The 26,054-nt window shown below is 45.8% G+C and overlaps 1 protein-coding gene across 3 annotated transcripts in view; it reads right to left on the bottom strand.

The window, feature by feature from the left end:
* Positions 1-26,054, bottom strand: part of qkia (QKI, KH domain containing, RNA binding a) — a 64,704-nt gene that overhangs the window by 33,326 nt on the left and 5,324 nt on the right. For all 3 annotated transcript variants that reach the window (XM_056425823.1, XM_056425822.1, XM_056425824.1), the window contains exons 2-3: positions 11,694-11,836; positions 1,729-1,845 (exon numbers count right to left, since the gene is read on the bottom strand). In XM_056425823.1, coding sequence (XP_056281798.1) covers positions 1,729-1,845; positions 11,694-11,836 — 260 coding nt within the window. The remainder of the gene's footprint in view (positions 1-1,728; positions 1,846-11,693; positions 11,837-26,054) is intronic.

Raw genomic sequence — 26,054 nt, 5'->3', positions numbered from 1 at the left:
GACATGCCATTTAATGTCATGTCTAAACAAACTGGCGCGCGCCATTAAGTTGAAAATGATTATTCATAGATTCATGAAATGAGCTGAAATGAACGTTTGTGAGAATGTGATCATGATCGAGCATTCACCATTTCTGGATCTAATTCCACAGAAAGAACCACAGCAGAAGCTGATAATGAAGACGCTCCGGAGGAAATGATGCACATTGTTTTTTAAACGAATGGCGACGACAACAAAGGGAAGGAAACGCTGCCCCTGCAGAAAAGTGGGGCTTCCAAGATTATGACTCAGCTGGAAATCTACGTAGATCTGCGTATGAATCGTGTTTCTGTTGGTATGCACTGCAGACTGTGTAGAGAAGGTGATTCCCATATCGAGAGGGATGAAATACACTTCTTCTGACTTATGGAAATGCTCTTTAGTACAACACCACTGCCTGGCAAATCAGAGCAACTAGGGGGATAAGGAAGATCTGAAACCAGAGATGCAACTTCAGAAAGGTGTCATCGAAGTATAAAAACAAAACACCCGAAAGCTGCCGTGATAACGCGACGAAAGCCCGTGGGCAATATATACACGTGCTTGAAATACCACATTTCTCATAACCGTCAATTTGTTCTCACAGTAACTTCAAAGCACATCAGCAAATCTGACTGCAGCAGGCTTTGGAATCCCATGAGGGAAATGCATTTCAGTTGGTGTTGTTGTAATATGCCAGGAGTCGACTGCGTAGGCTTAAAAGACAACAAGGACTACCGCGAGGTTGAGCTGCGAGTGAAGCAGAACATCGTGTGGCTGACTGTCATCAGCACCGTTGTTTTCTTTAAAGCTGTGATGATGTGGCTGGTTAACCCTCCGTTTACCTTTGGGATCAATTTGACCCCATTCGATGTTTAACGTCTCTAAAAAAATTATTCACATTATTGTTTTTGCAGCATATTTCAGGACTTTTCCTAATTTATTGGGGACAACTGGGAAGACATAAAATTCACATGATGATATGATTTCAATGTCCTGTACACAACTTTATTTGGGGTCAATTTGACCCCAGGCTGTTTTTCACTGTGTCAAACGTATAAGAAATGTCAACCTTTTTATTTATTTAAAGGGCTATTTAGGTAGTCAACAAACAAACAAAAAGTATCTCACACTTAAGCTTGGGAAACAATATTAATTCTAATAATTCTCTGTAGGTTTTAATTGGCTGATGTCAGTACATTTGAAGGTAACAGGAGGGTTAAAAGAGGCCCAAATACGTTGCGATTATTCCGCAAATGCAGGTAAAAATAAATTTTAAAAAGGCGTTTGCCTAAGTTCTCCCTTGCGTCTAAGAATATGAACACAAAAAAACATGAACGCTCCGAGTGTCCAACCTCGGCTCAGCAGGTCCAGAAATAGAGGCTGCCCCTGGCCTTAGCTGACTTACGACCGCCATCTGGACTTTCCACCGGACGGCGTTGAGCCAACGGCCGCATCAGATGTCAGAGCCGCCGCCGTCTGTTTCAGGTAGGATGTTTGTGTGGCGGCGGTGACAGTAAGTTTCACACTTTTGTTTCATAGACATAGACAAGAGGATGGATTCTTGTGGAGAAAGAACGCGAGCTTCATTGGTTTTTGCCGTGGTAAAAATAAATGTCGGACTCGTACTTGTGGAAGTGGATTCAACCGAGTCGGATTAATATCAGGAGATAAAACACACATTAAACCCACTGGGCACTCTGAGCTCACCTTCTTCTTGTCCCTCATGGAGCTCTTGCCTCGCACCATGATTTTGCATCCCGTCTCGGCCTCCAGCTGCTTGGCCGTGAGTCCGCGAGGGCCGAGGATTCTCCCCACAAAGTTATACTGCGGATACAGAGAGAGAAACACACGGTGAGTCTGGGGGTGGATGTGGAGGAGGATCTGACAGGACGTCAGGATGTGAAATCAGACAAAAGAGAAAGACCATCAACAACAAGGGCTGCGTACAAATAGTCCATTTTGCATTTGCTCGATACGGATAAAGACAACGTGTGATTCCACTTTACAGAAGCTTCTAATTGTTATAAGAGCTACCTAATAGATTCATTTTAAGAATCTATAGTTTCAGGCTATCCTGGGGTTGGCTTGTGCTTACTTTATTGTCCCCACTAGACATTGAAATACTCTTGAACAAAAATTGAAAATGAACTACTGGGAATTAGTTTGGTTGAGAAAGGGAGGACAAACACAAGTGGAGAATCGGAGGAGGATGAGTGATGAGGGGGAGGTGCGCTCTGAGGCGAGGCGGCGTACTCGACAACATTTTCTTATCAAGGCCCCTTTCACTGCCGAGTGGCTTTGGAGCAAAAGGAAACGTATTTACTGTCTTAATCTGCTCCACTTGAAACTGGCTCCCAATGGGATGAAGGGTAAATGTGTTGGAATAATCCAACACATGTTTCAGGTAAACTAAAACCAGAAGGAAAGGAGCGCTGAGGAGGAGCAGTGGCAAAGGAAACAACCTCAACACTTTTCTTTTTACATTGTATTTGTATAGTGGCGAGCACTGTGGGTAAGATCGTCTTGACACCGTTAAAAGAGGATATTTTTATTTAAGCATATTTTCAAAACTGGATCGCTCCAATGCTCACTGAAAAACAACAAGAGTTCTAAACAGTCACACCTGCTTTTGCACACCACCTCTACACAAATACAAAAGGCCATCAGAGCAGTCATATTTGAATACAGACATTACAAAGTTGATATTAAGTTGGTGTATTTCCCCCTAAATCAACAATTGTGAAGACAGAAACTGCGGCTGCTGTTTTTCCTCGCCCCGTCGCTGGGCTTCTCATGCAGGAAAGACGCCTTTGTGTAAGAGACTATTACACAAAGCCACTGTGGTAAACTGTTGTACTATATTTGAAAAAAACATGCGTGTAATATGTATATATATACACACGCACCTGCACAGTTTTAAAAGTTTCTATATTTATGTTGGCTTCTGTGCAGCTATGACATGCGACAGTTCCCATCAAATATACCCAATAGAAATATATGAAATACATACAGTAGCTGAATTACAGAATGAGTCAAATAAACAGGACTAAGTGAAGAAGTATATCGGATAAAAATATGGTGCCAAAATGACAGACCATCTCACGTTTTCGTATCCTCTCACTGTGTTGCCAATATCACGCCGTCTGACAGTGGAAAGCATTTCTCTGTGGACATGAATATGTTGATGGCGATTACACTCGTCAGTAAACAGGCGGCCTGATGGAGGAACGGGCCGACGCTGCCACGGCATCCTCATCGTCTCCCCTCTCGAGATGTAGAAGTGAACTTCATGCGAGAGGTCGCTCGCGGATGAGGGCAGGCGTGCCTGTGGCTCAGGTATTACGGCCACGTCGGTGTGTATTAATGAGGCCCGTGTGTCCGACCAAGCAGATACAACTCATACTCACAAATACCACGAATGAAAGCGATGCCGAACACATCTCGGGGATGAAAAGAAGCTCAGTGTTCCCATTGTTTCTCGAAGGCTTTCTCTGCTCTGAGAGCCTCAGACGTTACTCAGGGATGTTGACGTGCCGTAAGAAAAGGTGACCTCCATTTAAAAGGCACTGGGATGTGGAGACAACGGAGAGCCAAGAGGGCGAGCCGTCAGGAGGCCGCCGGGCCGTGGAGCCTCCGCTCCGTACAGCTGGAGGAGCGGAGCGGAGGCCGCGCCCTCGCTCAACCATCCAGCCCCCTACGCACTTGCTAAAGAAAAAACAACTTGTTTTTCCTCCTTTATTTATGCTGCATCAACTCCACTGACTCCCAGGACTGATGTCTTTAACACAGACAGATGTTCTGGAAGCCACCAGGTTTTTCTTTGTTTTTTTTATTTTTAAATAGAAAAAAGTAAAGGTGTAATTATTATAATCAACGGTTTTGTTTTCCCACTGCTGCCTGATTCCCATGTGACTGAGCTAGAGGAATGTATGTCAATCAGCTCGTCGTCTGGTGAACAGAATAAATGCTTTACTGACGAAGAAACTCACTCGTCTCTTGTTACCTTCGCATTGAAAATGCAGAAGGTAATGTTTTGATCACCGTGTATTTATTTATTTATATGTATGCGTGTTATTCGCATAACTCAAAAAGTATTAAACCGAATCGCATGAAATTTTGTGGGATGATTGGTTAATATCCGAGGACCATTTGATTAGATTTTGGGATCGATCATGTCAACGGTCAACATCAAGGTCATGAAAAGGTCAAAATCTTCTTTTAACCATAGCGTGGTCAATTTCTATCCAATTGGCAACTAATGCCAAAACATGCAACTAATGCCAAAATGTTCATAATTCAACGCCCAATCTTGTGATATGCGAAGGTATGCGCTCTACCGAGAGCCCGTTCTAGTTTCCATCTGTATTTGCTGTAATCTAATCTTCTAATTCTAATAATATTAAATAAGAGACACACAATTTTCCTTTCTCCCGTGTCTTTTTCCACACAAATTCCCAAATAGAGAATCAGGATATGCAAACATAGTTTGTGTGCAAACACAGATGCACACACACACTTGCACACAAAGCCCCCTTCAGGACAAGAGCTTACCCTGACATTAAAGGGCCTTTGTTTCGCCCCAGCTATCGCTACTCCACAGGCGGGTTTTGCCGTGAGCATATCTACATTGTGCGAGTGTGTGTGCGCACAATATATGGAGTGAACTCCTGCAGACGCCCTCAACACCTAGAACCGATCGTTGCATGGGTTTGTGTGCGTGTTTGTTTTTGTGAGAACAACTGAGGAACAACAACAGTTTCTCCAACAATGCTCAGGAAAGCAGAACAATTACGCCGTTGACGTCTGTTTGTGGCGGCGGGGAGACAGGAAATGAGATGACGCCGAGGGCTCGGAGCGGGGGCCGGGAGGAGAATACCAATCGCTTACGAGCCGGCCTCGCCGGGCGTCTGGAAGTCAGGACCAGTTGGAATGTGCGGCCGTACCGGGCGCGGCCGTCTTCCTCCCGCTCATCCCACTCACTCGAGTCCAACCCGCCCAGAATGTTACAAGTGTTATTGTGAAACAACTCAGACAAAAGTCGTGACTAAACATGCATCACGGCAAGACTCTTTCTCCTCATACCTAGGAGGCATTACATGTCATCGCACTTCAACTTACAGTTGAGGGTTCAAAGAAGGAATATAGTGGAACGTTGCTCCTTTCACACCTCTTTGCTGTATCCATCCATAACGTCTGGGAACTGAGCTTCCTTTCCCCCTTCTTCCTTTCCCCTTTTCTTAGGATACAGAATCATGCCTTTCCTCTTGTATGTATGGCCGTCCTCCTATGTGCATGGGTCTCCAATGGCACAAATAATAAATGTGTCCACCTACACATAACCGCCTTTCACTTATTCATCGTTGGGTGAGAATGTTTCATCGTCCATCTTGCTTCCCTGATCCACACAACCCACTGGATTGGATTCAATCTGTTGTCGGTACACAGAGTACAGGTACACAGAGTACAGGGACACAGAGTCCAGGTACACAGAGTACAGGTACACAGAGTACAGGTACACAGAGTCCAGGTACACAGATTACAGGTACACAGAGTACAGGGACACAGAGTACAGGGACACAGAGTACAGGTACACAGAGTACAGGTACACAGAGTCCAGGTACACAGATTACAGGTACACAGAGTACAGGGACACAGAGTCCAGGTACACAGAGTACAGGTACACAGATTACAGGGACACAGAGTCCAGGTACACAGAGTACAGGGACACAGAGTCCAGGTACACAGAGTACAGGTACACAGAATACAGGTACACAGAGTCCAGGTACACAGATTACAGGTACACAGAGTACAGGGACACAGAGTACAGGGACACAGAGTCCAGGTACACAGAGTACAGGTACACAGAGTCCAGGTACACAGAGTCCAGGTACACAGAGTACAGATACACAGGCAACGACATATATTCTCTGCATTTAACCCCTCCTTAGTGATTAAGGAGCAGTGGGCTGCAGTGATGCGCCCGGGGAGCAACTGGGGGTTCAGTGCCTTGCTCATGGACACTTTGACTTGCAACTAATGGAGAGAGCGGGGATCGAACCGACGACCTTGGGGTTGCAGGACGACCCCCTTACCCCACTGAGCTACAGCCGCCCTCCCCATGCATGCATACACTGAGAGCAGCTCTCCACACCTTTTCCACACAGTAAAAGGAAAGGAGGGAACAGGTGGCTAACCTACAGCATGAGCATGTTTTAACTACAGGAAGGACAGAGGAGGTGACAGAGGAGGTGACCGGGGGGGGGGGGGGGGGGGTGTTGAGTCAAAATTAGACTTAGATTCCAATGGTGATATTTTTGCCTCAAAGCCCTAGAGACTTCAAAGCGCTCCATTCAGCATTTATCACCTAATCCATGGCTCCTTTGATAATTCTGTTTGGGTTTATTTTGGGGTTGGAGGCAGGGTGAAAATATCGAGGGGGGGGGGAGACGGAGAGATAGAACACGTCATGATTGATGTTAGCTGGAAGTTTGGAAGACGCGGGTGGAGGATGCACGGAGCAAAGTGTGTGAACTTTTGGATAAGCCAGCTGCATAAAGAAAAAAATGACGAGGGAGACAAGCAACATAATTCAGTCTCTCCCTCCGTGTGTTTCAGTCGATAGAAGACGGCGCTGAGAAAGCGGTGGACCGATGATCTAAGGAAACGTGTCTGGGGGTTCTCGTATGTCCCTGGTGCAGCCTTTGATTCCTGCTTCCTTTGTCCTTCATCCTCCGTTTTCATCTCTCTCTCAGTCTCTCAGTCTAACAACTGAGAGACCGACAGGCCAACACTAAACACAGCTCACTTAACCCTCCTGGTACCTTTCGGGTCAATTTGACCCCATTCAATGTTTAATGTCGGTGTTCTTCCAGGCTGTTTTTCACTGTGTCAAACATATAAGAAATATCAACTTTTTTACATATTTAAAGGGCTATTTAGGTAGTCAACAAACAAACATAAAGTACCTCACACTTAAACTTGGGAAACAATATGAATTCTAATAATTTTCTGGAGGTTTTAATTGCTGGGGTCAAATTGACCCCGAGGGTAAAATATGTTAGTAAATGTAAAGGTAACAGGAGGGTTAACGTTTTGTAATACACAAGCAATCACTGGCATTAGAGCGGTTAAACACATCTAACCGTTTACCCTGTTGCCCTTCATCGTGTTCACCGACTACAACAAATAGAGACGTCTGTTTAAATCGTCAATGTGATTGCCCTCCTCATCAAATATCTAACTGGAAGACCATCCGTTCATCATCATCATCATCGTGCATGGCTGGAGAGCAGGAGGGATACAAATCCTCCACTCTGCCGCTCCGCCAGCGAGGCGCGGGGCGGTACGTTTCCAGGACTCTGGTAATGACTTAAGGAGGTCAGAAGGATATCAGGAGCCGGCATGATAAGTGGCGACACCCTCATGGGAACCAGCTTAATGACTTTCCCCGTGCAGGGAACTGGCTGCTTTGGGCCAGGTAATCGTACTGCAGTGGAACATAAAGGTCCAGGACATCCTGAACGCTCAAACCATCAGAGCCTCTTTTGGGGGTTTTCCTCAAATATGTGCATTGCAGTCAAAGTGAAGCATCCCCGGGTAATAAAGCGCTCCTATCCGCCGCTGCATCCTGTGTTAGCGCATGCCAAAGTGGGTTTAAAGAAATAAAAAAAAATGTTCCCCTACACCAGACCTTTCTTTGCAGCAGATACAGCAAACCGAAGTATAAAAATATACTCGTGTGCAAAGTGTGTTCGTGATTTATTAATTCTGATAAAAATATTTAAGCAAATACTTTTGCAAATGCTAGTTTATCACATCAGTTCTAGCTTACCTCGTCATATAATTTCACACTTAATTTCCTAGTTTTACCTGCGTTTTATTCTGTAAAGCATGTTATACTTACAGAAAGGCACTGGTGTATGTTTTAAATGAATGAGACAAATAGATGAACAACTGAAACCAACCTTCAAAAAGTGGAGACTTGATAAAGCATCAAACGAATGTTCTGTTAAGGACCTTTAGTTTACTGAGGCAAACCTAAAGTACCATGACAACCAGACACTAATGCCACAGGAACTCCAACAGCAGAGCTGTACGCACAACTTTTCGGACTCATCCTGATACGCGATCATTCTTCTCTGTCAGGCCTTTTTAAGTTGGGGAGGAGTCAGGCAGTCCTGGTGAGCGTACATCTACATGAGGGTCTTGTTTCACAGTCAGCAGTGTCTGTGTTTTCACTCCTAAGCGTTTTTTATTACCTCGTGAACAGCCCTCGACACACACGAGCAGTTAACAGTGGGTAAATACAAACACACAAGGGATGAAGTAGAGACAGAGACGCACTTAAAAGACACGTCGCACGTCCTATCGGATGCCTGAAGGTCAACAGAAATGGCATGCTGAGGTGTCAGACAGCTGTGTGTGTGTGTGTGTGTGTGTGTGTGTGTGTGTGTGTGTGAGCTTGGGAAAGACGCAAAGCCACAGATAGCATTTAATTGAAGGTTGAAGTCATCAGATAGCCTGCGACTCGGCTGTCAGTCAAGATGCTGTCGCCACGGTGACGCTTCACGGCGCTCTGCACCACTGACGACATCGGGAAAAGGCTGACTTTGAAGAACGGCGAGGGAGGGGGAGGGGAGGCAGACACCCAGGCAGACAGAAAGATAGAGACACACAGACACAGGCAAGTCCACACAGGCCAGAAGAGGGACACGTCAGAAGTCGGAGGAGAGGCGTGCCGGCAAGGCGAGTTATTTTGGTTCAAGTAGGAACATCTAATTATCTCCTGGTGAAACCAAAGGAGGGGACACACAGGTGAGACCGAGCGCCCAATCCGGCGAGTGTGACCTCGGTGTGAGGCTACGGCGGGTCGAAGGAAGTAGGAGTTGTGGAAGGCAAGTAAGTGGATAGCAGGTGTCCCAACATGACAAGGGACATGGGGACAGATGGAAAAGATGGATATAGTTTGAATGGTGACACATCTTCCATCGTAGCTGAGATGTTTCCAAGAAAACTAAACTGAGGCTTGGACCTGAGAAGAGAAGAGCCTAGATTTGCATCACCAAGACACACAAACCCACAAACGCACACGCGTATGCATGAGCCTTTTTTAGTATCAGGGAAATCAGATGGAAATGGGTGAGGGGGGGAATATTCCCCGGTCTAATAATCATCATTACAGTTTCCCATCCCTATAGCAATGGGCAGATGGGGATAGGAAGTTACATTTCTCTTCTCTTCCTTCATCAGTTCTTTCCACTCTTCCTTTTCACACTGATCCTACATCGTCTCCTCTCCACAAAACTATTGGAGTCAGAATCCTCTTTTAAAACTGGATACAGAGACGCTTGACCGGGCTGTGCTTGTTTTTAAACACACCAACACTTTGTCTGTGCTCAAATGATACAAATACAAGTTTCATTTTTAACCCCGATAGCTTTACATGCCAAAGGGCAGCGAGAGCAGCAGTGACAGCCGGAATGAGGAGGCCAATTACAAGTTAAACTAATATAATTGGACTTGGAATAAGGTCAAAATAGCTTTAGAATGAACACGATGTGCATTTAATTGTGTATGCAACAACAGTTTCCGTTTTTGCACATTAATCTTGTCCCCAATAGCAGATGTAGGGATGGGAAAAAAAAGAATTCAATTTGGACCTGCTTTTGATTTCCCCTGGTTCCAATCAGCACATCCATATATAACAACGCTATCTGGCCTTTTCCTCTTCTCCAGCGGCGTTAACGACCACGCTGGGTGGGCGGGGCGAGCGCGGGTGTACCTAAAGAGTGGGAAAATGTCCAAGTGAAATATGTGCCATCTTACATCACTGAGTGTGTATTGTGGCGCGTGTATAAATTAGTGTCTGAGGTCATCAGTGAGTCGTCGCGGCAACCGGGGCGACACCTAATTAATGGAGCTTTCGCGGCAGCTCGTAAACACAATACTGAGTTGCGGCTCTGCAACGGGAGCACAGGGGTCACCCGAGGGTGCCACACTTTTAATAGCCTGTGTGGAAGAGAGAGAGCGTCTTCACGGCCACCGGTGGACCTCGCCGCTCCACACCTTCACAGATCTCACTCACTCTACACTTTATACGGACATTTACAGGCGTACCACAAAACCCCACCATAAGGACATGCAAGCGTTTATAAAAGCACAAAAAGCTATGGTAGCACCGGTAAGCACATTTTGCTATGAAATACAATACTACAATATTTTGAAGAAACATCATAAAAGATTGTAATAATTAACCGCATATGAATAAAGGCAATTAGCACAGAAAGGTAGCACCATGTTTAAATATATGATTCTAACAACGAACTAGAACGGGCACTCGGTAGAGCGCATACCTTCGCATATCACAATTAGGCGTTGAATTATGAACATTTTGGCATTAGTTGCATGCCAATTGGATAAGAATTGACCGTGCTATGGTAAAAATAAGATTTTGACCTTTTCTTGACCTTGACCTTTGACCCGATCGATCCCAAAATCTAATCAAATGGTCCCCGGATAATAATCAATCATCCCACCAAATTGCATGCGATTCGGATTAATACTTTTTGAGTTATGCGAGTAACACGCATACAAATAAATAAATAAATACACGGCGATCAAAACATAACCTTCCGAAGGTAATTAGAGGTCAGCCCAATGACCTCGAGTCCTGGAAGGAGAGATAAAAGGCGACAGGCGGTGTTGTGCTTGTCTGAGGGACAGCTGGAGCTGAGCTGGTCCAGCCGGGCCGTGGCGCCCTTTATCAATCCTGTCAGGGGGGAAATGCAATTCATGCCTGGTTGATTCCGCCCTGCTCCACGCCGTCTCTTATCCTTCGTCACCTCATTCATTTCCTCACCGCGAGGTTCTGGGATTACGAAGAGAAACGCCGCTCCTCAAGACGTGACGACCGCTCACGTGGGCGCCAAAGATTAGCATGAGGACAGAAAGATGGCCGACAAACGTATAGGAGCCGGAGACACACACACACACACACACACTCCTGACAACGCTTTACCAACTCGCCTTTTGCTTACGCTGCCACCTTCCTCCTCCTCCTCGTCCTCTCGAGAAGCAACATGAGAGCTCCATCGTGTACTTTTCTTTGCCAGCTTTATATGTGTGTATAAATGTGCGTGTCTTTCCATTCTAGAGAAGCCCGTCCACGCCACAGCTCTAACCAATGCGAGGGGTAAGCCTTCAAGATTTCCATCTTATTCCAGCTGAATATTTATGACATTGCACTTTACTTTTTATGACACCACTCCTCTCAATCCCCTCCTTATCTCCCTCAGCACTAACCTAAAACTGAGTCGGCCCATAAACACCTCAGCACGCCGTGTTTTCCTGAGACCAGTTAGACTGCCACCTGAGAGCTTTCACTGGAGGCATTGACAACTTGGTCGTTGTTAGCAACTGTTTAGAAAACTGACCAAACAGTCAAGATAGTCAGGAGTTGTTTATGTTCGGCATAAAGAAAGAGAGTGTAGGCGTGTCTCAGCAGGGACAGACAGTGGAACTATTGGCAGCCGTCATTCAGGAGATGACGACATGTCGACGTAAAGAGAAAGGTGAGAGGACCGGCTTTGGTTTTCTGGATCCAGCCTAAATATGAGTTCTAAAAGCACCGGTAGTATCGGCGCTGTGATACATTTGCAGTGGCGGCTACTCACATCGGGGAACTCTTTGACAGGCACAAACAGTTTTTCCTGCAGGTGGACGATGGGTCCGACAGGCTCGGGCAGCTCCAGGGGGTGTCTGTCCACGAGGCCGTTCACCGAGTCGCTGTACATGTCTTTACGCACTCTGTTGATCTCTGGAACACACAAACATGCACAGGTCAGCAACCGGAATGAAATCCACCATCAAACATTCTGTTTTATCTGGTATTTGATAAATCACTGTCATATTGATTTTTACTTCCGGGCAAAAGCTTAATGTAGCATATAAATCGGTTGTAGATAAAGAAAAACTGAAACTTGTGTATTGCCTTGAGTATTGTTTGCCTCCTGTAGACAAACACAAATATGGTTCTTTCTGGAGAGAACAACAAACAATGATCATAGCCCGCAAATACATGACAGCCGAGCGCGGATGCTTCTGAATCGCTGCAGTTTACAGTTTATTTCTTTGCTACGACTAAAATCTGCAAATGCACGTTTGTGTGCATGTTTTTCTTTCTGCGGGAGACAAAAGTTAAGCGCTGCATTATTTAGGGGATACGGCCAACGTCTTTCCTTCCTGCCTCCGGCCCCCTGTGGCTGCTCCCTAAGAGAGCAGCATGTGTGAGCGGCTGGGCAGGTGAGGAAGAGGAGGGACGCCTTCAGATCTGATCCCTCTGTCAGATAAAACTAATGGACCTCTCTCTCTCGCCCTCTCACAGCTCATATAAATTCACACGGCAGACAAACGCTGTGCAATGCAGGCTTTAAAAAAAGAAGAAGCATCCATTCATCCTACCCACCCTGTTTGTGTGTGTGAGTGTTTCACGGTTGAATGCGGATCGACGTTTGCAGTTGTAACACCCGTTATTAGAGGACATTTAACCGGTCACACTGTGTAACTTCCCACGTATGCCGTCGCTATACGATGCCTCTGCTGAACCCAAAAGTCAATCAGCAGTAAAGGGAAGGAGACATTTGACTCAAATAGAGGCGTCTACAAATACAGGGTTTCTTTTGTGAAACGGCGGAAACGAGGCGATCGGGGCGAGGAGGTGGAGTCAGGAGGGAGTCGAGCACTATTCCCATCTCTCAGGAGACCTCTGAGCAGTTGGAGCACTATATTAAACTCCAGCTGGGGAAGCTGACACTCGAGGCTTTGAGGGCAGGCGGGCGTTTCTGAGGGCATCTATCGTTAAACCGTGTGCAACATTTGAAGGCGGTCAGACTTGCATAACTAGGTTTTTAGTTCTCCTCTTTTTTAGAATGACGATACGCGTTTATGACGAATACCAAAAAAAGGAATTTTAGAGGAATTTCCTGTTCAGCTGAGAATCCGTCTGCTCTTGGATTCCGTCGATGACAGACGGATGTGATGGATGGGCCCGCGGACAGACCGCCGTACACAAACATCTGGCCTGCAGCTGTGGACAACACCTGCGGGACGCATCGGTCCTGGAAAAACATGCCAGGAGACTCGGCTCGGAGCGACTCGTTCCCCAACAACATGACCTCAGCACTCTGCGGTGCGCACATATCGATTCACAGCCGGATCACTCTTCGTTAGCATTCCTAGAAAAGGTGACGACCTTCTATAAGAGGAGCCATTCACAGACCACTGGTGGGCTGAGCACGCCGTCGATGACGAGTGAAAGCCTCATTCTGCGCTTTACCAAATCACTTCTCTGCTCGTAGCTCACAGCAAATAAAATATGTGCCATCTGCAACCTCCAATTGATCCAAGAGATGCCCTCCTGATGGAGAAGTGTGCACACGTGACAATGCTACAACAGCCACCAGCACCCCTCCTCCCAGCTCTACTTCCTCTTGCTGAAATGCCACATTAACATAGGGGGCCGGGCAGCATTTGACGACCACTGATTTCAGTGCGGCGAGTCTTTTTCTGAAGCGCTGCGCTCATCGACAAATTACCCCCCGCTTTGCACGGTCAACAAAAGCATTCGTCTAGCTGTCCGCCGAGGCAGTGAGGCTTTTGTAAGAAAGACACAAGTGAAGGGAGGAAGACTAAGGATCGCCATCTCAGGAGGAGAGAAACCAGCAGGCTAGCACATATAACATGTTGTATTGTTTTTAGCATTGATACGCGAGGGACAATAACAGATCCGCTCCTCTTCAGCTCGACGTTAAAATATCTGTTGCGCGGTTTACCCTTAGATCTGTAAGAATAGATCAACCTCGAGTCGTTGGAAGGCAGCGGGAAGAAGGTTCGACGAGGCAGAGAGAGGGAGACACTTCACTCCGACTGCTCCTTTCCGCCTCAGAAGTGAGTTCACATTTCATTTCATCTTTCTTTTTATCCTCGAACCGGTTTTCCTTAAACCTTCAGTGACAAAAAAAATGTCACATGCTGTGGGTGCAGATGCATCTTCCCTTTGCAAGCACAAATAAAGACAGGGTTCTTACACATTTTGACCAGTGGATTTCCAGGACTTTAGAAATATTTTCCTTTTTTTGCAGCCCCTCTGTTCGTACATGTTCTTGTGAGTGGAAACAGCGTGAGGCAAAGCAGGAGCGGGGAGAGGAATGGAAGAGAAATCAAAGACGAAGCTAAGAGAGAGAGAGAGAGAGAGAGAAAGAGCAGAGTAAAACCCACAAATATGGAGTCGTCAAGAAGGAGATCGTGTAATCATGTTTGGGACTGGTGAAGATCATTCAGCTAGACCTGCTGCACTGGAGAATTGGAACAAGTCCATTAAGAACCCCAGAATAGACCCGTCCTCACAGCAACCGTCCTCTGACCAGGCAGAGCACATCTGTCCATATAAGAGGTGAGAGAGCGAGAGAGAAAAGAAGAAATGCAATGGGTGAGTAATCAGTGATAAGCTTTGCCTGAGAAAAGGCGCTTTAGATGACTGGTAAAAAAAGAAAGGCAGATAATATCTGGCACCTGAAATAGATTACGTCCAACACCAATTCATCCTGAAGCCGGAAGGAGCAACATTTAACTGCAGGCGCTGAATGAGTCCGACCCGTTTGGGGGGGTGAAGAAACGACTTCGGGATCATTTCATCTTCTTCTGATTGACTGAAGTAAATTCACGATTTAAGCGGGGGAAGAGGAAAAGAAACAGCTTGGAAGCCCAGGATAATATAGACTTAAAACATGGGGTTGCGTCACAGTTTTATTTCTTTTTTTGCAGCAATCACAGATTTACCTAAATGTGCCGAGTGAAAGGAGACGACGGCGAGGAACAAGCCTTTCACTGGAGCGCAAAGCTCGGGTGCCCGTTGCAAATGAAAGGATTTGGGCGTTTAATGCACACTCCACTCCTACGGTTTCGGGTTTGGCCGAGCACGGGAACGACGGAGGTTTCTTTTAAAGCAGGGAGCAGACATATTGTGAGGGTGACTGAGCTATGAAAACTTATGCATTTCTAGGTCTTATCGTCAACCCACATCTGCCTCCTCTCCCCCTCCCTCTTTGCGTTTTAACTTCCTAATCTTTGATCATTTAACAGTCGGCCGACACCGAGCACTCCCTGGATCTTCTTGCACGTACTATTCATGCGCAGTTAATGAGAATACTGTAGCATCAGCGTGGTTAAGAACAGCATAGTTTCACTTCTTAGAAGGAACATACGTTTTAAATATCCCATCACAAGAGTTAAATTGAGGGAACATATGCATTAATAAACTTTAATGTGAACATTGGGTAGCCAAAGGGCTCACGATGTTGTCATCCGCTTGTCTTTACATTTATAATCTGGTAAATTGTAAGCAATGTAAAGATTGTCGGAGTGTGAACCAAGACATTACGGGAATAACAGCAACACTGGACAAGCAGGATTAGATCACTGTGCATCAAACTTTTTCAACCCAATTAAAAAAGGCACCGTTGTGTTTCTGGGAATAAATACATGAAACACACCAAGAGCATAACCTACGTGGGTCTGTGTCTGGCAGTCGTCTCCCCATGGCATCCAAGCCTTTTTCCACAGATTCAATGAGAGAGAATGCAATAATGAACAGAATAGGAGTGTTTATTGCAGTGGATATGCGACTATAGCGAGGCGGAGAAAGCCCAAAGTGCTTGAGCCCCCTGCGATAGTTCATTCCCATCCCAATAGTTTTGTAATTAAGCCGGGGCGAAGCAGACACCGTCTTTTGTTTTCATTGGATTACTTATGAAGTGTCTTGCAGTCTTTTCAGTTTAAATGTCCCGTTTGTGTTTCCCCTTTAAGTGTTTCCTTGCTGAGCTGTAGCAGAGGATTGGTAATGGAGGTGAAAAAAGGAAAAGACAAAACAAATGTTGAGGGATAAATACTCCATTTCTTTCATTGGTTACACTAACAAAATGACCACCAGTATGGACAGGAGGAATCTGGAATCAGGGATCAACAACGTGTTCACTGTCCATATGGCCTGTAGGACCCAGCGCTTCTGTCCACATGGTACTGGCTTATTTGGGTTTTTTTTCGAAATGTTTTAAAAATTGGTCTGTCGATCAAACCGTGGGTTAAAAACATTCTTACATTCTCACCTTCTCCTTTAGTCTGGCTCTGAGAATGTGTAAATTCCAACAGCAGAATGTGGAGGTCTGGCGATGGCCAAGAACGGCAATCAGCAAAGCCATTAATCATAACTGGTGACAAATGCAATGTTTTGTGGGGCCGTCTCTGTGGCTGCCGACAGCAAAGAGGAAACAGCCGAGCTGAATGTGGCGTTGTGCGTCTGACGGGCTGTAGGAACGTGTCACAGCACGTTACTCTGGGGATTAAACAAAGCAAACAGACGAGGAGAGAGGGGCCAGGGAGAGGCAGAGCTGAGGGGAGGCAAGAAGCAGAAGCAGTGATAAAGGAGACCGAGGACACAAGTTTATTCACTAAAAGTTGGGTTGTCTTACATCTGAGGAAACAGCAAGAAGTGATTTCAAAACAAAGACAGTTTGACTCGTGACTGCTGTCGCCTCGCTCTAGCATGAATAATAGCCGCCTTCAGAATGGTAAAATGGGCGCAGAGTGATTGCTACGTTGACTATTTGATTTAATTAAATATAGTAATAGTAATCGTATTTTTATTTGGAGTAGTTTACATGCAACACTGCAATTTAATCAATCAATGATATCTTGTTACGGACGGGATCTGGGATATGAATTAAAAACATCAGTTAACCAGGAGCATCACTTACCTAAATATAATTAAACAAATAAAAAAGGTGTTTTATAGTCAAGATTTGGCACAAGATTATTCCTAAAGTTGGAGCAGAAGCCTGACTTACCCTTCTCACTTACACCCCTTGCTAACCCATCCCAAAGTGAACTGTGAACTGAGTGGTTCAGACGGCGTCTGCAGAGCTATGAAGACCTCAGACTAAAATTAGAATAAGGGATCATCACATCTGATGATGTGGAACTGCTTTATGGGTCTGTGTGCTGGTGGGGGCACGCGAGCAGTTCAATGAGCCATAGGAGTGCCAGTTTTGTGCACTTAGTGGGGTCTACCATAGAGCGAGGTGGAACTGGCAGGGAGGACAGGCTCGATACAGAACCATAATGGCTTACTCTTAATGGCTGCCGCAAGGGGCCAACGTTCATTACTCTCTGCGTGGGGGGACTCCAACAGCATCCCGGGGTGAGGCTTGTGAGTGTGTGCACGCTCACACACACTTAAACTCAGGGGGGGGGGGGGGGGGCACTGCGAGGCACATGAGCGAGATGGAAAGCTACAGAAACCGTTTCCCTTTCTTCACACACTGAACACAAATGTATTCCTTCCAGGAGGCACTGGCGAGTGTTAGTGCGGTAGTTATCAGAACGCTTCAAGCTCCTGAAGGTCATTTCTCAATATTGCTAATTTATCAACGATTGCAGAAATAGCACAAGCTAGAGTTCTGTGCTAATGCTTCCTCTCGCCTCAGTTCCCAGTTAAAGTCGCCCAATAGCCGAGCTCAGCTGAAACAGCCGACCGAATGCACACAGATGCAAACTCAGGCTCCCTCTGACAACGCAAAGAGAGGCTATTTTACTGCTGCTTTTGCCATCTAAAAAGGGCGAGCGATATGTAGCGTTAAATTGGAAGTCGCAGCAATAGTCATTTAACAGGCGGGTTTAAGAGAGAAGCCTCGTGAGCTGAAAATGATTTCACAAATTTGAGGCAATATACTTTGTTGGGAGGGAAAGAGCCTTTCCTCAACTCGGCTACAACACAAGAAATCCCATCCCACCTTTTACCTCCATGATATATAACCTGTATACGCATGATTCCATCATAATAAAAGCAATCTCTACAGGAGCAGTCAGAACCAGTGCGTGGATCAGTATGCACACACACACACACACACACACAAAAAGCATGCGCACAAACAACCAAGCAGATTGTTGTTTCTGCATCTCGTGGGATCTCATTTCACAGACTTTACCTGCCAGTGAATTCAGGCAGACAAACAAAAGCAAGACCTGAGTTGAGCTGCACAATGCAGCTCGAGAAGCCCTCTCACTTTGCTTTAACACATTCATCTCTACTTTTAGTGTTTCAGGGACGTTCACGCGCAACTTAGGCAACTAGAAACACAAATGTTTTATCTACGAAAGCCTCAGGCATCCACACACACACACAAACACGCACACACAAGCACTGAAATGAAGCACAGGATGCTTGCTGCGAGCTCAACAAGTGAGAAAACGAGATAAGGAATAGGAAGAACAACAGGATGAAGCCAGGATGCGAGCTGATGGGATGTGTGTGGATGGGAGGAGCAGTCCATGGCCCCATGTTGCATGTCCCATGTCCCCTGGCCCTTGAAAAGGTGGGCCCCTTTCCTTTGCCCAATGCCTGGAGCGGCACAAAAAGATTGCTGTTCGCCGTCAGTAGAAGGGCTCGTTAGAATTTGAGGAACGGCCTCACGGGGCGACTGAAGAGTTACAGAGACTGCAGAATAACATTCAGATGATCTAACAGTGCAGAGCATTATTCATCTATTAAACACGGCGTACGCTGCAGCGCCGACTCTCTTCTTCGTGCAACAAGTGTATATTTTATTACATTGTTTTATATATATATATTGTCATGATGTATATTCTATTACACTGTTTTATATATATATTGTTAATACTTTCTTCTTTTTTGTGTGTGGATATTGTATAGTTTATTCTCATTCTTATTCTTTTTTTAGTCTGCTACTGCTGTCGGGTGTTTTGCACATAAGAATTTCACGAACCGATTATACTTGTATAAAAGGGGATGTGACAATAAAAACTTGAAACTTGAAACTTGAAACTTGAAACAATGGGAGGAAAGGTCCGGCTGTGGGAGGAGGAAATGAGGTGGAAGGAAAGGCTCCGACTGTCAAGGTGACGAGAGAAGATAACACGCGGCGCTTCCTGTCGCTGTAACTAAGGAGACCACAGCGCTCACAACCTATGAGGGAAAATGAAGATAATTGTTTAGACTGCCCACCATTCAATACAAAAAAGTTGTATTTATCCAATGAGATAATATACCATGATCTGAAATGATCACCTGAACCCACAGAAAGACGGATACTTTGGATTATAAAGTCGACTGACGGAGCAGCAAATGGTTAACGCCAAGGAAACAAAACAGGACACGGTGACATTCAGTTGGTAATTTGCATCACAGTTAGATAATCAAATGGAGAAACAGAAAGAGGAGGAGACTGCGGCTGCAATGCAAACCTTTGGCAAATCCCAACATCAACTGTGACGATCGTTTCTTTTGGCGAGGAGCAGATGGAAGCAGCAGGAGCCCGTCAGAAGCTCGGTACCGAAAATGTCAACAAGCGGATTGAAAAACAACAACCCTGTATTAAATATGTTGGTAAGTGGGTGAAACACACTCCTTTCCATCAGGAATGACGTCACTCGATTTAAAAAAGAAAACAATGCCGCAAAACAAAAGACACTGAAGAAAACAGTTAAAACCACCTTCGAGTATTTTTGTGAGCAAATATTCCTCAATCGTGTTTCCTGTGACCGTCTCATCTGTTCAAAGAGAACAATGACTGAACACTGACCTGGAGCCAGAGTTCTTCCTGGATCCACAGGAGACGAAGTGTTCATTATTATTACAATTATGATAGTTAAATACTTATCTATTTCTCTTTTCACTATGCTTTCCCAGAGTTCAGACATAAATAATTGTTTATTTTCTTTAGTCATGCATTACGGATAAAACAAGGAGGTACTAAACACTTTTGCCAGGCGGCACAGCCGTGAGTCAATCATGCTCTGCACTATAATTACAATAGTGATTTAGAGTTACTAAAATACATTTAAACAAAATGAGCTGTAATTAAAATGAGTAATACGACAAAAATATTATAATCTGATGCAATCAAATAGAAAAGCCCAGCAATAACTCCACCGTTGCGCATCTTATCTGATTCCGCTGGGTGCAAGAGGCTTCAACGCTACGGCGGCCCATGGAGATCATTTAATGGAAAAAGACAACAAAACTCAAGGTTGTCTTTTCATTTCTTATATATAATTGGTCATTGCCAGATTATTGGGAACAACAGGGTAAAACTAACACCAACTAAAACAATTCAACAGTGCAAGCTACATACTTCAAAATAGTCGCAACTCTAAAGCCGTTCCAACAAAGACCTGGACGCTCAGAGTTGAGGCGTTTATGACTCGTCATGTTATCATACATTTACATTTGGTGGGTTCTAGTTGCCAGTGCATATTAGCTAGTGTTCCATCAACAGTGATGCACTTGATGCGATGCAGAATCTGAGTTTGGCTTGAATCCTCCATGCAGAAAAGCCCCAGAAACAGCATGAAAACAGACGAACCGGTTCCATCTCAAAGTGTCGGTATGCGTGTGTCAGCTGCTGTTTTATCCCCGGCCTGCCGGGACTCGTCTCCAGCCTCTTACGTTTAAATCCAACAGCCAGTTCCTGTTTCTGGGCGTGATGCTGCACGGCTCACACCACAGCTGCTCTTCATCGTCTTCACAACATGAGAACGTTTTTCGGGATCTGAATCAAGTCAATTCAAACCCCGACTCTCGTGCAACACAACAAGACTCACGAGTAAAGTGTTAAACATCTTGATGGATGTACACGGTCCTTTGCCTGAACTTCAATTGTTCTGGGCCAAGTGGGACTGGATGCATTGTGCGCTGTGTTGGTAGCGTAAGTCAAACTGCTGTAGACTGCTCCTCTGTGGAACTGAACAACTCTCAATGTCGATGCACTTTGAGATATTAAGTGTTCTTGTCTTAAGGAAAGACATGGGGGGGGGAGAATAAAAGGCTTCCCTGACCTTCTGTCTGCAGATCTTCAGAGGAGCTGCTCTTTGTTTTCTCTGATCGTCTGATCCGAGCGATCTTTCAGTCGATTCGTTGCGTCTGCCACGTCGTGTTGAATGTTCCATTCGTAGCATTTAAAAACCACTGGAGGGTCTTTAACAACCGCGTCAGTTTCATACAACGGAGGAGCAAAAGAGACTCAACTGTCAACAACCAAGCTCAAGCCATTAAACATCCATCGGCCCCAGTGCATCAATCAGGGTTCTGTGACCAGTGGGTTTCCAGGACTTTAAACCAAATTTCCATGACCAAACATGAACAAATTAGAAAATCTTGCGTATCGAGAGCGTACGCCGGCTTACATTTTGATCGTCTCTTTAAAAAACATATTAATTATTTCAAACTCGGCGTAAATGAACATGTGTGATGATAACAAATGTCCATGACTTTACCAAAACTTTTATGATTTGAGGTTTTTTCCATGACTTTTCCAGGTCTGGAAATGACCATTTTAAAATGCCATGACTTTTCCAGGTTTTCCATGACCGTACGAACCCTGATCAATGCACTTGGGTGCGAGGACTTAACAAATCTGCAAGAGCGTATACGTTTGCACGATGACAGCCGGTGGGTGCAGGCATGTTGTTCTCTACCCACCGGCGTTTGAGCCGGGGAGTGATTAAGTGGAGACCGGAGAGTGGAGCAAACACTCGGGTCCTGAGCGAGACGGCGAGAGCCACGCTGACGCAAACCGACAGGCCGCGTAGCAGGCCGTTAATGTCACCACCGGTCCTCACATGAAGGAGGCGGCATAGCCCCGAGGCTGGATCGTTGCCTCACATGCAAGTGTGGAGGAAAGCTGCGATTGAGAAAAACAAATCGAATTGAGGAGGAGAAGAAAAAAATCTGGAAAACTGTCGATGATAAAAGAGAACAGCAGTCGAGTCACTCTGCTAAAATAAATAGTAAAGACAAAGCCAGGAAAGTGAGTCATTGCCTTGGGAAAACTGATACTGATTTTATCCTGTGGAAAACACGATGACAATGAAAGAAGCCGATATAAAATAAACGGGCGAGGGGGAAGCATGGACATGGTTAAGACATAAATGCAGCGATAACAGCAAGCAACGCAAACTGTGTGTGTGTGTGTGTGTGTGTGTTCACACACGCACAACTAAAGTACAGTGAGAGGATGTGATTGTATCCAGAGATAGAACCACGTCTGGGTCATCAAGCGTCAGATGCTAAATAAAAACAGGGCTGCAGAAAGAACTCCCCTCACAAGCAGCCCAAACCCACGTCAGACAAATAATCTCAGAGACAGTAAAGAAGAGGAGAAGAGAGGAAGGGTGGAACAGGGAGGGGGAGTGAGGGATGAGAGGGGACAGAGAGAGACGAGTCCATCTCCTCGCAGACCATTCATCACCTTAAGGTGTCGACAGCAGCTGGTGCCTTGGCACCTTCCCCGTGTCCACACCTGTCTGCCTGCCGCGTGCACAGCAGCGTCCAGCCAGGACCACCAAGGCGGACAATAAAAAATCACAAACGTGTCTCCAATCCAAAACCGTTGCAGCAGTTAGTCAAATCACTCCATTTCTTAGTTCCCGGTGTCTTTGTGTCAGACAGGAGCCGCTGTCATCTCAAAGCAACAGCTCATCAGCTATTCAGGGGCAACATTCATATGCAATGACACAAAGACTAGAAGGCTTAAAGTTGAGTCATAACTGTGCTTAGCATCTACAAGGTAGAGAGAAGCAGTTCGTGGTTGTGTGACATGTCAAAGACGGCAGCAGGAATGTCGACGCACACTAAAGTAAAGAAGCTACGACAGCATATTAAACGCGTCTGAGGTCGGAGGTGCATTGTGAATTAAAATCTTCAGTAATTAGGTCACGGTTGGGATCAGAGGAAAAAAAAGTAAAGTAATGAGTACTGAGGATGTTTAGCACATATGGCAGGAGATAAGGAACTGTGAGGAAATGTCCTGGAGCTCAAAGGATGTGGTCACCGATCCACTCGCACATAAGGTCATCACGTGTGACGCTGGAGATGACTCTTCTGCCACGACGACATGTGAAGATCACAGCTGTGTCTCAACATGCGTCAAAGTGTCTCCACTATCACAATTCAACTGCAGGAGCAACAGAGACGGGAGGTTCTTGGGTTGCACAAACCGCATCACTCAGAGTCAGCAACTGAAACAGCACATTCAGCACCGTGCAAGCAGCTCAACAAATAAACAAGTAGTAAATGCAACAAGTCAAAATGCAGTGCATCAGGCGTGTTTTACAGACAACACTTGTGCACTTCTCTGTGAACCGGGAGGATTGACCCAGTGTGCGTCTGGCCCATTAAAGCACAAACAGCCATTGTGCGTCATGATGTGAGGGGGAGGAATGGAGAGAGGGTGGAGTGAAGCGCTGAGGGAGGGGTCAGTAACCGTCCTCACAACCAACCAGATGACCTCATTCACAGCACACAGGAATCCTCTGTCTCCCCCACTGCTCTTCATCACTTTCACCATCCTCCCCTCTCCGCAGCCTCGCACGCCCGTTTCCTTTCAGCGAACACACTCCCTCACCGGAGCACAACCCTTCATATACACGGCTAATTCTTCCCTGCCAGTTACATGTGGGGTTGTCTGCCAGTCACACACGGCGCTGGAGAGGGACTTTGTTTCATCGATTAAATGTCTAATCATACAAAACCAACCAGTTTCCTGTAATCTCCTCCAAACCTCTGAAATGATAGTGACAGACAGACGTAAGCCTCAGGACAAACAGAAACAACAACGACAGACACGAAGCAAACAGGACCGACACAGAACTTTCTTTCGCAACTCTACTGAACGTGTGCGCTGCTATAAATCAGTTTGGGTCGAATGCGTAGCACATGGGCATGTTGTTTATGTTTTACATTACAGCACAAGACTGCAGGGCAGATGGCCACCGTAAAATACAACTGAGCAACACCAGACTCTGTGAAACTGTGTCAGAGAAACAGAGTTTAAATTCAGCTCACTAGGGAAAGAAGGCGGTGGATTACGAATCAGACGTGAGGCTTCATTCACGACGTTGAAGGGAAACATTTGGATGTAGCAACGCTTTATATTTGAATATGTGAATGAGTTCTCTTCTGCACAAAAATATATAACAGGGTAACGGTGGTGAAAATATGCATTAGCTTTTGATAAATGGTTGCACTGAAGAATGGCAGTGAACCCGCGTTTGGCACAATATCGAGAGGATAGGGAAGAGCCACAGGAGTATTGTGAAATAGTCAGACATGGACTTTAACATGTGAGGACTGAAACACGTGGTCAGGGAGTCAGCCGAGTCGTCTTGTTGAGACTGGAGTTCCCCGTGCTTCATATTGGATGGCAGAAGGATCCACATCTTGCCACCGCCTCGCTTTCCGCTGCCCTAGGGGAAGGTTATGGCGGCGCCGTGTTGCCAAGCCTCGCAGAAACGACACGGGCCACTGAGGGACAGGTAAATTATTCATCTTTGATTTATTGGCCAGCTGGCAACTAAACCGAGGTAAAGACTGCCAACCACAGGCCGACTGAGCCAGCAGGGTGTTTTAAAAAAGAGAGGATGAGGCTAGCAAACCTCTTGGACTAAAGATTTTGGACATAGATGAGGAGAAAATGAACAAAGAAGTGACTCACAAAATAGGAAGGTTAAGGAAAGCATACGAGGACTTTGATAGTTTCAAAACAAGTGGAAAGGGGATTGCTAGTGCCCGCCCGCAGAGAGAAAATATCAAATTACAGAATAATTACGGATTCAACATTTGTAGATATTTAAAGCAAGTCGACGTTCCCGTGCCTCGCTCTGGATGGCGCTCGCATTTAGCAGAGCAAAAACACACGATGAACGTGTGGGGAAAACAAACACCAGGCTGGAGGTTAAGTGCTCCGGCTGTGCTCCCGGTAACATTCCTGAACCGGCTGCCAATGCTCACTTGCCATTCCTCCTCTGAAAGGAGAGAGAAAATGAAGGCTGACAGGAACAGAGGGAGCATTCAGATCATGTGTCTATGATCAAAATGGGGAAGGAAATAGGAAATATGACATGTTGAAGTATGATTCAGGGCAAACTAATTGTGAGACGATACTAGTGTTGCGGCTTAAAAACGAAGAGAAAGAGAGAAAGGGCGGAAAAAATAAGAGGGACCACTGCGAGTGAGAGAGCCATTCCCAACACTCAAAGAATGTAACAGGGTGGGGCTCAAACACATATCCCTGAGAAATATGGTGCATGCTGCATTTCCACACACATGTGTGTGTGAAGGGGGGGGGGGGGGTCAGACGTTTTGAATCATGATTTAATCTAAATTAATTAAAAGAAAGTTGACAGACAACCCCATGTCTATGTCACAGGATGAGCAGGCTTCTTGTTCACCACAGCCAGAAAACAGCCCCCCCCCCCCCTCTCTCTGTAGGAAAAACAAACCACTGATTCACCTCCTCCAGTCTATTCCTATCTGAAAGGGGTGTTACCGCTTGTCAGATGTTTTTGCATGAGACATTCAGATGGTAGAAGCTGACATAACCCGGGTCAAGGGCAATGGGAGGCCCCATGTTTCAGAACAAGGAGGAAACACCCAAATGGAATGGACCAGTCTGTGTTAGGAAGCTGTTGTGACATGAATATTACAACATCCCCGAATTCACCTTCCTCTTCAACACTGCTCGTTGTCACGAAGAACACACTCGCACACACAACTATGACTCTTGCTTTAACAGAAACCACACAATTAAATACCTTCGGTGAAATTCACTGTGCATCTAGTTACCTTGTTGGGCATTCATTTGAATACAATTGCTCAGCTTTACGGCTCCGGGAGTTTAAAAACAAAGAGATAAACTGCCTCTAGAAATGTGTTGTCGAGCAGACAGGGAAGACGCGTAGTTTTGGCGCCGGCGAGCCAGATAGTCGGCCAGGCGGTCGGGGGCGGAGACGGGAGGCCGAGCGGCGATAAGGAGGGCCAGCGCTCACGGGACTGAGGCCTGAGATAAGAGCCCGGAGCTGTCGCTGGATGACTATCTCACAGCAGCCTCTGGGGGGGGCTTTGCCGGGGCTGGAGTGGGGCTCGGGGAGCAGGATGGGTCCGGGTTGGAGCGAGGACATGAACC

Source organism: Pseudoliparis swirei, chromosome 11 (assembly GCF_029220125.1).
Source record: "Pseudoliparis swirei isolate HS2019 ecotype Mariana Trench chromosome 11, NWPU_hadal_v1, whole genome shotgun sequence".
Taxonomy (NCBI): domain Eukaryota; kingdom Metazoa; phylum Chordata; class Actinopteri; order Perciformes; family Liparidae; genus Pseudoliparis; species Pseudoliparis swirei.
Note: the sequence above shows the minus strand (reverse complement) of the source record. Positions and strands in the feature narration are given on the sequence as shown.